This window comes from Apus apus, chromosome 4, assembly GCF_020740795.1.
Source record: "Apus apus isolate bApuApu2 chromosome 4, bApuApu2.pri.cur, whole genome shotgun sequence".
Taxonomy (NCBI): domain Eukaryota; kingdom Metazoa; phylum Chordata; class Aves; order Apodiformes; family Apodidae; genus Apus; species Apus apus.
This window is the reverse complement of record NC_067285.1, coordinates 57,284,274-57,298,272: the sequence shown is the minus strand read 5'-3', so window position 1 is coordinate 57,298,272 and position 13,999 is coordinate 57,284,274. Positions and strand designations below refer to the sequence as shown.

Sequence of the window (13,999 nt, the reverse complement as noted above, 5' to 3'; positions counted from 1 at the left end):
CAAGCTTCTTTTCTATAGAATCCAAGCCAAATACATCAGAGCAGGTACCTGTGCACTGCTTTAATAGCACTGAAAAGCTGCTTGCCCAGAGAGAGGAGGCTATCAGCATCTTCCTTTAGAAAAGAGGGAAATCAACTCTCCAGTCAAACTAAGGAAGAAAATGTTCTTGTTGAAAAATCACCTTGCTGGTACTGTAAGCTTTACTCTATAACCCAAATAACTGTCATAAATAGCCCAAATGCTGTTGTACCCATCCCACACCTATGCTCATTCTGACAGGCAAGAAAAGCAATTTTTAGAAATTCGCTTATTGGAAAGACACTTCATAACTTTCCACAAAGCATCAAATATTGTAAAATGCAGCATTATTAGCTGATTTTTTGCTCAGCTTTGCTGAAATGCCACCACCACATTGATGGTGAACAGTTACGTTTTAGCTGCCATTCATTTGTACATAAATACTTTCTAGCATAATGTGCCCTCATTAAACCATAAAACTTCAAGAACTGGGTAATGGAAACTTTTATTAAAATACATTAAAGAAAGGCTACAAAGTGATACTCTAACACTTAGTCTTTACCCAGGTGATGATATCAAATGCTACCACACTAAATTACAAAAGGGAATGGAGAAAGGGTTACATGAAAGGCCAGGTTTACTATCATGTACTCTCTTAAATACTGAACACTATATCCTTCAGGCAGAATAATGGCTGCTAACACTTTAAGAGGATAAGTCAAATTAGCTTTAAGAGAGTTCTGCCTAAAGACATGCTTTGCTGCACTGTACTAGAAATTTGTCAGCAGCTAAAGGGGCACAACAACAAATGCTATTGAAAAAATAAAACACTGACATGCAGATCAGTAGGAAAATGTGATTCAAAAAGCCAGGCACTGTGTAAAACATACAACATAGGAATTGTTTGAGTTGTCAGCAAAGCTCCTAATGATATATAAATGGACATCTGTCTCATCAATAGTAAGACTGCCCTATATACACCAAAGCCCCATGTAAGCCTGTTTATATCTCTCTTCTTTGTCTTCGGTTGTTTATTTTTTTGGTCGTTTCCTGTCCCTGTCCCTCCCCCAAGAATACAATGCCCAACACAGCCATTTTATTAATTCTTCTCAGTTCTCCTGTAAATATATTATCACATCTCTCCTCAGTTCTCTGAGCCATGAGACTTCCCATGCACCCAGTAAGTTCACAAACTGTTGCACTGCATGTTGTGCGTTGCTGAAGAAATACAGAAATAAAACACAAACAGTCCCCCAGTGAAATTTCAGGAATAGCTCTCTACTAAGAAAGTAAAAAACTATGTTAATGCAAGACACACTCCACAACATGGTATCTTTTTTATCAATTTTCTGGCAAATCTATAGCTGCACCCTTTATTTACTCCAGTCAGGAACTGACACAACTAGCCATGTGTACTACTCACTTAGGAAGCTCCCGTGCGATTATATACATCTATTTTCTAATCTTGTGTAAAAAAGTTTTTCCTATTTAGCACTCTGATAACACGCTGCAAGTCCTCTTTTTGTTACTTGCTTATGCATTTACACTCCAAAATTAAATGTGTAAATGAACAAGTTTGACTGAAGAATTTCAGAATTCTTGTTCATCAAACTTTGAAGTACTTTTAATACAATTCTATTTGGTAATTCTAGTTTTCATATATGCTTTAAAACTTCACACTATATTTGACACAGTCTCAAAATGCCTCTTGCAGGAATTTTGTATTTTTCCATCGAGGCTAGGTCTCATTTCAGACTTTTAAATACTGTTCTCTCTATCATCAAGTAAGAGGTCATAATAAATACTTTTTTTTTCTGCATCAAGTTCTCCAGCAGCTGATCAATGTAATAAAAGAAGAGATCCTGACATAACATCCATTAACTTCACTGGCAGAAGTCAACTCCCCAAAGGACACTTTTCTTAAACATACAAGGGCCTGTGGTGCAAATACCAAATGGAGAAGTAACATCCCAGTGAAACTCAAGAGCAATCTGAGTTCTCAGGTTCCTAGCTAACTTCCCAGTTATATAAACCATTTTTTTATGAAAGATGGCATAGAAGGGGTGAGGCAAAGAGCAGGGAGAAGAGTTATCTCTGAGTAAAACATTAAATGTTTAATGAAACAAGACATTCATAGACTAAGCATTAATAATTCTGCCATAATTACATTGCTCTGAAAAAAATAATAATCCTTCTGTCTACAACAAGTCTCTGCAAGATTTCTCTGCTATCTTCTCACGTACTATTTGCTCCAGAAATAAAAACTATTACAAATAAGAATTATGATGATAAACCCACGGAGACAGAAGGAATGCCAAAAAAAAAACAAATCTGTTTTGAAGTTATAATTGTCAACAAATTATTTTTTTTTTGTATCATTACTTGAAAAAAGCACATCTTCAAAACCTGAGAAGAAAAAAAATTACAAAGTCACTTCTTTCAGGAATATAAAGCTTGCTGTACTTTGCATTAAGCATTAACACAGGACATTTAGTTAATATATACAATGCAAATTGCATATACAGTCTCATAAGAAATGCAGTTTCTCACAATATAATTCCACTTTGCTATTCCCTTATGTACATAAAAAAAACTAACATGTTCAGTACTTCATACACACCTCAAGTAAGGCCCTTGATTCAGAAAAAAATAGTATGGGTAGACCACTATATTCAGCAGATACTGATTTTCTCACCAACCTTCCCAGCTGGCAGAAATTTTCCTTTTACTACTATAAATGCTTGTTTTGCATTTGCACAAAATATATATATACCTATTCAAAAGCTTGCATCTTGCATAACAGGTAACAATACCTCTTGTAATTGTAGCTCTTTCTTCTTAGCTGATAAATTCAAATGTTTTTCTAACAAACTGTAGTTCTTCTCTGTCTCTTTATCAAACTTCTTCTTTTCTTCCTAGACACAGAAACAAAAAGGTAAGAAAAGCCTCCTTCTTTCTTCTTTTGAAATGTTACTTATCAGAAAGAAAAACAAACTATTATAGCTCTAAAAAATGAGGAAAAATATGTTTCCAATTCATTTTTGAAATTAATTTAAAAGTAACTTGAAATGAAATCATATTGCACCATTATGGTGAAGTTTATCACATAAATCCTTAAATCTTCTAAGTTAAAAAAGAAAAAATCACTTCTTGATTTATTGTATTTTTCACTCTGTTCCAGGGATCACCCACACCATCTTGGTTTTCAACCAAGACGGTTCAAAACTGGGAGATACCAGTTTCACAGAAAGTTGGGAGTTTTTTTCAATAATTGACAGAGGAAAAGTCTAAACATCATTTGAGTATGTTTCAACAGTTTCACAATTCAAAACCCAAAGCAAATGCAGCTCCATATTCCTACATAACCCTTGATTTTAAAGCTATACAAAGCCTTCTGTGTTGAATTTCTGCTTTTACCAGGCTGTTGTTGCACCCATGAAGAAAAATACTTCTTAAAATAAAGAAAAATCTCCATAAAACATAAAATCATGCTAACAAAAGAGAATCTCTCACAGACACATATGAATATCATTTGCATGTGCAAATCCATCTCTATCAAAAGCAATGCAACAGAAAAGGGACAGCCATTAACTGTGTATAGGAAATCTGAATTCTTAGATTTAATTTAGTAAAAACAACCCTTTCATTTCCTCAGTTCAAGATTCTTTACTGAGATCAGTATTGATTAAATCAACCCACCAGTTTCAAAGCTATTTTTAGTATATCTAGTTGCAGTTGAAAATAATTTAAATATTTGTAAATAATTGTAATTCTGAGTAAATTTTTATCTCAAATTCAAGTAAATTTGAATATAAAAAATTATATTTTCATGAGCTAACATATTTACTTGTCAGAAAGAAAACAGCTCAATGAAACTGTTTTTCCATCATCAGTCAATTTGGCATTTCATTTAAATGTATACTAACCAAAATGCAGGTTAGACTCTACAGACACACATACTAATTTTTTCTCTTAACCTTTAAATTTTAATAAGTAATACTATATATAGCGTACTGTAAATGGCAAATTCATTTTTTTTCTCTCAGTGATTGCATTCTGATGATGGTATTCTATTGAAGAGGGTACCTAAGCTTTAGGTTTAGGTTTAGGTGTTTAGGATTGCTTCTCAGCAAGGAATTTTATAAAAAAATGTTTTGTTTTGTTTTTTTCTCCATTATGAGTTTAAAGGCTTCCTTTAAAAAAGGAGACAATATTCCTTATCAACTGAGAAACAGTAAGATATACATATGGCATTAGTGTGATTACAGGTAACATGCTAGCATATGGAAAATTAAGAAGCGAAGGGGAATCTTTGTGTTTATATAAGCAAAATTTCCACTGATCTGGACAATATTTGAGTGCTGCCAGGAAAAGAGCTATGGACTTCTAAATAGCCAAAGCCAGAAATTTTCAACTTGTAGTTTGAGATCAGAGCAGCAATATCTTTTACTACGGCATAATTCAATAAGGGTCTTGGCTCCGAGCATTACGGAGCTAAATGTCTTTTCTTTTTCTTCTTAAGCCTAATTCAGACCGTTTATTCAGCAGGAGATGCGAGATCTAGGAAAATCTGAGGTAGCAGATTCGACTTTTATTTTGTTATGGTATATTTTCCCAAAACAAATATTACACCATGCTCCAGACATATTTCACTACTAGATGCCATAACTTGATTTTCATAGCTAAGCAGTATTATATTTCCAATGTCAGTACTTTGATCATATTGAATAAGTATACAGTTCAGAAGATTCAAAGAGTTAAATATTTTTATAGAGGATTTTTATTTAAATGTTACGTAAGTACGCAAGACTGTTCTATTTAAGGTCACTGAGAATTCTGTAAAAAAAAAAAAAAGCTAAATCACAAATACAAGCTTCAACTTCAAAGACACAGTATGCAGGGAGATACAAGTGAAGAAACACCCATCCAAACAAAATGTGAGATTCAGGCTGTGTGAAAGTGACTTGCCATGTCAGAAACATCGGGGACAGAATTCTGACTAGTAAATGGATGAAGATCATAAGATTATTTAATCATTAGGAATTCTCACCCCAAAAAATGACAATGTTCTTTAACACAAAAAATACCGTTGAAATCATTCATTCACTAGAACTGCTTCTATGACAATAGGTTACATTTGGAAGGAATTCTCTTTTTCCTTAGAAGACTCCTATATACAGACCAAGTTTTTATTGCATGTTGCTTGGGATATCTGATGTCGTTCTAAGAAGTCCATAAAATTACACAAAGTTCATTGTACTACTGAACTGTAATGACTTAGGACAAACAGAGCATTTTCCATTCATATGGAATTGGAATCATATTCAGAACATGTTAATCATTCCTGCTAAAGTCAAAATGTATAGTGAAACCTTACCTTCACTATTAAATATCAATGCTGATGATATCATGAAATTATAAAATAAAACACTTGCAGAATGGTATGGATTGAGTTTTGCAATAGAAAACTTAAACAGCTGGGGTTTTTTTGTTTTGATTTTGTTGGGGGGGTTGGGGTTTTGGTGGGTTTTTTTAATAAGCATGCAAATTTCTCACTGCAAGAAGGAAGGTAGAGAGGTACAAAGAAGTAAAACTTGTCTTTGTTACTTCTATCCAAAGCTAGTCTGTATTTAATACACAAAGTTGAATTTGCCTTTTTTTTTTTAAGTATACACGACATAGTGACAACCTTAAAAATTACTCAACATTTTCATTTAAAAAAAAACAAACAACGAAAACACTTTGTAAGAGATCCTGTCTTTATCCTCTCCGTTTCTGTTTTCTTCCATTCATACAGAGGCAATAAGTTACTTATTTAAAACAAAAAGTAAAACCAAGGCAATTTTCACTTTGCAATTTGTGAAAATGGGGTTAACAGCATATGGAAAAGCTCCTTCAGGTAGTTAATATTTTTCAGCCTTTGATTGTGCAACTGCAAATAAACACAAAGCAGAACAGGGTTACCCATTAGGAAGAGGGACAGGCTGCTAGCAGGATTGCTCCTATTCCAGACACCAGAGATAAGGGAGGAGAAGGAAGAACACATTCTTCACTTCTTGAAACATAGTTTCCATTTGTTTCTGAAGCAAGTTCTCAAAGTAGGAAATTGTCAATACACGAAATACAAACAACAGTATCTCTCTGCCAAATACATATCATTACTGCAATGCAATCCAAGTACAGAAATAAAAAAATCCTTATCATAAAGGCAATGAGGGACAAACCTTTACAGCTCCTAGCTGCTCTTTCCTAAATTTTTCCAAAGGTTTGATCAGAGTTTCAGTAACACTGAGTGCCTAAAGAAAAAAAAGCATGGGTTAGGTTTCTGTAGCTGAACTGACAAGTCACTTTAGCATCAGCAATAAAAAGAAAAAAAGCAAGGAACTTCTGGGGCAATATAAAGGAGCAACATGCAAGTTAGGAGCCTTAAATCCTAACTAAAAAAAAATAATCATATCCAGGAGTTTATTCAAGCTTTCAAAATTTCTATTCCTTACTTCAATCCACTGCCAGTAAAATTAAATCTAAAACAAATGCAGAAATTTACAGGCTGCAACCAAACTGCTTTCCTTGTGCCAGTCCTGCAGACCATGTTGACTGTCCCAATGACTGCACACCAGAATGAGACACAGGACAAAATCTTTTCATTTGGGGAAACAAAAATTTCTGCAACAAGAAATGCTACAAACAGCTTCAGAATGGACTAGAAAATAATAAGCTTTTAACACACAGCTAAAGCTATTAGGCATTGATATATATGTATTTATTTTTTTCCAAATATCTACTTTTAGTTGTTCTAAGTAAACCTTAAGTGAAACTAAGCTGTCAAATCAAGAGGTGTAAAGTTAAGAAACAGGAGGTTTAGTTCACTGGGTGAGCAGTCCCCAGCGTGCTTACAATAAACAGCCTCATAGTCATACTAAAGAGAAACAAAAAGGACACAATATGCCACCATAAGACAAAACCATAGCTTACTAGATCTGGCCAGCAAACAGTTTCTAATTCACATGAAATTTCACTGGAAACAGAAAAGGGCTGGGTTTGGCTTTGGTGCAAACAATGCTTAAATTTTAAAAATGGAGGTTCAGCAGAGGTTGGAACTTTTTGAATGCAACAGTAGCACGGAAAAGATGGCAGGAGTTTCAGGGGTGTAGAGAAGCAGGTGGGATTCATTTACTCTCAGTCTTAAGGCAGACTTGCAGACTAAATTGTGCTGAGGACTGGGCTTAACATAGCCTTGGGGCTGAGTTGGCAGGAGTAAAGGCAGAGCTCCCTGAAAGCCCACAGTACATACAAGAGAAGAGTTTCTCTCTTCCCACTCCACCACCCCCCTTCAAATATGAAAAGTCTCAGGTAAAATACTACAGGCTTAAACCAGCCTCCTGGAACACTTCTGGAAAGCTCTTATCATAAAACACAAGCGGGATGTATTACAGATATGGCACAACAGAAATCTGAACAGCGATGTCTGCTCCCACCCATGCCTGCAGCCATCCAGAGATTACTGTGGGAGTCATCCTGCCAGTTCACAGTAACCAGAGCAACCCAGACTTTTGAACAGCTACAGCAGCACGCTGACCTATTTAGCCAACTGGAAACCCAAATATTTGGCAAGTCTGGGCCAAACTGCATGTTGCATAGTCATACATGATACAGATACTTCCCAACTTCAGAGCACTTGCTCTCATGGCCCAGACTTTTTCTTTTTGCATCCACATCCTGAGTTCATCCCAAGGCCTTGGGAATGTTCTTGGCAGCTGAAGAACCAAACATTCATTCCCTGAGCTGCCTCTGCTCACCCAGAAAGAAAGCCAAAGCAGTCAACTGCCCCAAACGGGAGCTGAACTGTGGTTCTAGGAAGGATCTCAGTCTACCTGGCACCCTGTACACATTTATACTAACTACTAGAGCCATTACCAGGAGTATCCAGAGCAGTTTTTAGGATACTCGGGTTCTTCAGATTTTGTTAGGCTCCCAAAACTTTTCTGAAAGTTCTTAGGGGCTGAAAGAAAAAAGTAATTCATATTTACAATTGGATCAAGCAGCAGAAGCTGTTTCCTGGGACACAGCAGAAGCGTTTGAGAACTGAACGATCTCTCTGACCACAAGCATTCTCACAAATGAGTGAGAACTGCCTGCAGGAAACATAGAACAGTCTTTTTATATTGGAAAACTTTAAGAAGTTAAAATTGTTTCAGCCAGTTTCTTTTGTACTGACAAAGTGAGGGAGAAAACTACAAGGCCTTCTCAGAGCAAAACTCGGGATGACATTAGCTGCCAGGATGTAAGAGCACCATGATTAAATTGAAGTATTTAATACCATTTACAGTTAGTAACTGAGCACTTAAATGGTCAGAAGGTTGAAGATAAATATCTAATGGCAAGTTGCTTATCAGTTGTTCGAACTTTTACACACAGAAAGTGAAACATAAGATTAACAGACAGAGAATGAATGCTGAATGTGAAGTTTGAATCAAAGAAAACCATAGCACCTTGATGTAAGAGAAAGAAAAAACAGAAGGAAAAAAAAACACCAACACACACACACACACAGAGAAAAGGCTGTGGTTTATAAACCAGCAAGACTGGCTGCAAATCACTTGGTCTGCTACGCTCCTGTGCAGCATTAACCATGGGAACCACTACAGGAATTTGTTTGAAGCAGAAAATAATCTTCAAATCAAAACTGGATGTTCCCTTAGCGACTGCCAACAAAGATTCAACCACTGCCAGCGGTATGATATGCCAGTAACTCTTCAATTAAAGAAAAATAAGCCTCCCCTCCTTCCAAAAAAAGATGCTTCTCATTTAGCACAACTTAAACTTTTGGTTTTGTCTTGTCAGCAGAATTTTGCCTGCCATACAGGTATTCATGATTTGTCACACCCTTTACTTTCTGTCTGGGTTGAACAACTGAGTTCTTGAATATTTATCGGTGAAGCTGGATTTTGCAGATCTTTCATCATTCTCATGAAGCTTCATACCAGGCCCATATATATAAATAAAAGAGGAATATTTCCTCCTCACTGAAACAAGCATGTGAGTTTATACATGTATAAATGCAACTTGTCAACCAAGAAGCGACTGGTAAATTTAACAGTGGATTAGAGCTGCTCTTCTGACTGGCAGAAATAAAAACAAAGTTCACAATTAAAATACGCACAAATGCTAGATTAAATATAGAGGCATTTGCATTGTTTGCCAGTACTTAGAATCCTGTGCCATGAAAAGCTAGAAAAGATGTGTACTTATTTACAGAACAAAAACATTATTTACACTGCTCTTCGTTGTTAATTTATTTTATTTTTAACTTGGGAACTCAAAGCAATGTTTTTTTCTTTTCCTTTTTTTAAACTATGGATACCAGATGAGTAGATAATGTAGTACAATACTCCCACTAAAAGGAAATAAGATAAGGTTTGCTTGAGAATGAGGTTCAACAAGACCAAGTGCAAGATCCTGTACCTGAGTACGGGCAATCCTCATTATCAATACAACCTGTGGGATGATGCGATAGAGAGCAGCCCTGCAGAAATGGACTTGGGGGCACTGGTGGATGAAAAATTTGATACAGGCAAACAGTGTGCACTTGCAGCCCAGAGAGCATATTGCATCCTGGGCTGCATCAAAAGGTATATGGCCAGCAGGTCAAAGGAGGCAATTCTGCCTGTCTACTTTGCTCTTGTAAGACCCCACCTGGAGGACTGTGTCCAGCTCTGGAAACCTCAACACAAGAGGGACACAGACCTGTTGGAACAAGTTCAGAGAAGGGCAACAAAAATCATCAGAAGGCTGGAGCACCTCTTCTAAGAAGACAGGCTGAAAGAGCTGGGATTGTTCAGCCTGGAGAGGAGAAGGCTCTTGGCTCTGGGGAAGGGAAGGCTGCTTGGGACAGCAATGGTTCTGGGGAGACCTTACAGCAGCCTTCTCGTACCTGAAGGGGGCCTACAGGAAAGCTGGGGAGGGACTTTTTAACAAAGGCATGTGGGGATAGGATGAGAGACAATGGTCTTAAACTAAAGCATGGTAGATTTAAATTAGATCCTAGGAAGAAGCTCTTTCCTATGAGGGTGGTGAAACACTGTAAAAACAGGTTGCCCAGGGAGGTGGTGAAGGCCTCATCCCCAGAAACATTCAAAGTCAGGCTTGGTGGGGCTCTGAGCAACCTGGTCTAGTTAAAGACATCCCTGGACACTGCAGGAGGGTGGGAATAGATGACCTTTGAATGTCATTTCCAAGCCAAATGCATTCTATGATTCTATAAATACATTTGTTATTATCACATGCACCTTCCCTAAGAAGTAGGACCATGTTAAAATATAAATTTTTCAAGAAAAGTTACCTTAGGCAATTAAGTTGAATATTCATTAATACAAAATTACATATTCCTTCCTCTTTCAACGTCTGTCTTGAGTCTTAAATATATTTCCATCTCTCTACTCTTCTTATCCTGGCAGATTATTATGACAGGAGTGTACTATTTAAAGGGCAGAAACCCTCTAATTTTCTTTTTTCCAAAACTACCTGAAAGGAATATATACTCAATTTTTAAATCTGGCAGACAAAGTAAGACATAAGTTAATCAATAGAAAGAGGCAATGTCTCAGATAACAGTATCTTAACCAGCTTTATGTATGTCAAAGTCTCAAAGAATGCTTTAAGAAATGTTTAACCCGATGGGCATAGGTGCCTTGGGGAGACAGTCTGCAACTGCTTATGTCACTTCTGTTCTATTTCCTGCACCTACAGAAAGGTCAAAAAAATAACTGGACCATAAACCTGGCAATAGCAATTAAAAAAAAATAAATAATAATTGCTGCCATCATCATCATCTCAGGTGATCAGTGTGTCCAACATTTCCAACAACACCTTAAAGCACGCTTTCGGCTTTGTAAATACCTGCTATTTTCAGATGCCTTTAGAAAACTCTACCTGTTCAGGCTGAGAAGTTGTATAGAATAGTAATAAGCTTGACTTTTCCAGCCCTCTATTTTTCAAAAGAAATACCTAAGAGATTGCAGATCAAGGGGTCCAAAACAATGTTTCCTGGAGCACCTCACAAAGGGACAACCAAATCTATTAACAAGAATGTTTACAGCTGATTGCTAACTTCACCAGTTAAGTCAACAAGATGCAACAGGTAACTTAACAGTCAGTACTAGTCTCCAATATGCCTTCATTTTTCCTGTCACTTCTTCCCTTCTCAGAGAAGGTGGAACTATAGCCATTTAGGGAGAAACTGCTCCCTCAAAAATCTCCCCCATGCACCGTAACCTGACAGACAGCACCATCCACCCACATCCAATGCTCATGCTTTCTCACTCTTCTGCAGTAGAAAAATAGAATCATTTTGGCTAAAAGACCTTTGAGATCAAGTTCAACCATTAACCATCTTGTAAAAACCTACAGGAATGGTGACTGAACCACAGAATCAACCTGGTTAGAAAAGACCTTTAAGACCACCAAGTCCAACAACAACCTAACTCTACCAAGTCCAGTGCTTAAACTATGTCCCTCAGCACCACATCTATATGGCTTTTAAACACATCTAGGGATGGTGATTCAACCGTCTCCCTGGGCAGCCTGTTCCAATGCTTCACAACCCTTTCAGTGAAAAAATTTTTCCTAATATCCAATCTAAACCTCCCCTGGTGCACCTTGAGGCCAGCGGGCAGGAGCAGCCTAAGTTCCCACTCCCCTCTGTACGCACAACCAGGCTTGTCTTGCAGAGGAGGGTGGCTGCTTGCATGGGCTGTAAAGAAGCATCAACCCGTAAGAGCTGTCTCAGAAGCTGAGACCAGCCCCTGTGGCTACAAAGGCTAGACAAACCTAAGTTAATCAAACTTTGCTTTGCTTATTGGAGAAATGTAGCAGTGGCATCTCAGCTTTCATCCTAAAAATGTGCTTTGACCTCAGCCGTTACTGGAACAGGAAATTACACAGTCTGGTGGTGAGGTAAATATGCATGCTGACTCTGCTCCATTCTGAATCTAAGCATTCCTCTATACAAGACAGGCTTACAGAGAAAGAAAAAAAAAAAAAAAAAAAGCCATAAACATACACCTTGCTGCAGACTGCAGAGCAACACAGGAGTGCAGAGTTCCCAATTCTCATGCCAGGACCTGAAACACAGATTAGATGCCAAACAGAAAAGAGGGGGTTAAGTTTCCTAGTGCAGTGACTAGAAACCTTTATTTGTAGATAGGGACAGGATTGCTTCTCCCCTCAGCAAAGCAAAGAGGGAGGCCACGAGACAGCAGGGCAGAGCTCATGAAACTGAGCAAGTGCCAATGAAACTGGATTTGAGAAGGCAGTTTTGCTCTACTCAGTGCAACAGAGAATGCAGAAAGGAAGACACACCTAGCAGTGACAGAAGAACAAAGTAGTTAACACTGCTGTTAAATAAAGAAATTTACTTTCTAATACAGAAATTTACTATCTAAAGCTGCACTTCTGCTTACAGAGGATAAGTTCTTCTGTGTTTTTCCTAAGAAACTGCAACAATCGGCCTAATAAAAATGCTGATCCTGATAACTCTGATGTTGGGGTAGACGGTGGTATATAAGAACTGGTTTTCCTCCAAGTAGCTTTCCTGCTTCACATAGTGCTTTGTTACTGAAATTCCTCAAAGCACTAGGATAGACGCCTGAAACCCTGTATTATGTGACCTTGCAGACACAGTTCCACTACCGAGGACATGAGAAGTTACTTGCAAATCCTTAATCTTCACTCCTTTTCCCATGAGAACATGATTTTATCTTAGTTACACAAATGTGTTCCCAGTTAGTTGCACTGCCAGTATGCCCTGCAGATAGAGCTACATAACTCTCTAACCACTTTTCAGCACTGGTTTTGTTTTCAGTTGGAGCAGTGATGATTGCAGTCAGTGCATTCCGCACCCAAACCTTTGTTTTCCAATGCAAGTTTTCTTCTTCTCAAAGTGTCTGAATTTTCTTACTGCTCTAGAGCTTTCCCTCTAGCTTTGCAATCTTAAATAATGAAAGGTCCGCAGCCACACACTTGGTGTTTGAGTTTTGGGGTTTTACAAGGACTGGAGTCTATAGACTAAAAGATTTTTAAGGGGGTCTCATTGCACATTAATATATGTGTCTTTGCATGTGTGCAGAAGCTATAAAAAGCAAGTAATGTCCATTCCTCTGGGTTCATTTGCTGTAGAGGAAGCCATCTAGTAACAAACGAGTCAGGCAGACAGATATGGATACAATCTATTTTTTACATTTTTCATACCCCTGGATGTACCTGAAACAAAACAAACTTCCTTCCTCTTAAGTGTTACAGAAAATTGCTCCTAGGGTTTGGTAAGATGACAACCACTTTCTGAAGTTGGTCTAGGAAATTCTTCCTGGAACATCAGACCACTGCCCTACAAGCCACGATGCAGGGAGCCTCCTGTGCTTTGCATTTCGTAGCTCTTTTAAAAGCAGCAGCCTTGATTTACAGAGAATGTACTAGGAGGACTCTCAAGTCTCTCCTTCTAGCCTAAGGTTATTTCCTGTTCAGTTGAAGTTTGATCTAACGGACAGACAACTAAGATGCCTCCTATGACCCATCTGCTCTGCTGTGCTCTGCTCAGAAAGACTGTTTGCATGGATTCACTTGCGATGAAACTGCTGGCTCCAAAAATTAAATTGACATCATAAGCAAGCAGTGAAAATAGTAAATTATTTCATTTAAAAATATTAAATTAAGACAGTGATTTTTATTAAATATTATTTAGTAAAAGTTATTTAACACTCATGGCTTGTGAATAAGTTTATTCTTATGAAATACATTCCATGATAAAGAGAAAAATACTACAAAGCCATATAAACACAACAAACTGGAAAAGAGACAGTTTCACAAATGGCAACAAATCAGCTTTTCCCCATCTGAAGTGGTGGAAAGATGCATGTAACTGCCCCAAAGACAGACCTTCCCTTAGCAAACCCAATACACAAGTGCTGAAAAGCATGACACACCA

At 37.5% G+C, this 13,999-nt stretch overlaps 1 protein-coding gene across 2 annotated transcripts in view; it reads right to left on the bottom strand.

Moving 5' to 3' along the window:
- ARHGAP10 (Rho GTPase activating protein 10) overlaps window positions 1-13,999 on the bottom strand; it is a 144,843-nt gene that overhangs the window by 84,460 nt on the left and 46,384 nt on the right. For both annotated transcript variants that reach the window (XM_051619965.1, XM_051619966.1), the window contains exons 4-5: window positions 6,243-6,314; window positions 2,832-2,933 (exon numbers count right to left, since the gene is read on the bottom strand). In XM_051619965.1, the coding sequence (XP_051475925.1) occupies window positions 2,832-2,933; window positions 6,243-6,314 (174 nt within the window). The remainder of the gene's footprint in view (window positions 1-2,831; window positions 2,934-6,242; window positions 6,315-13,999) is intronic.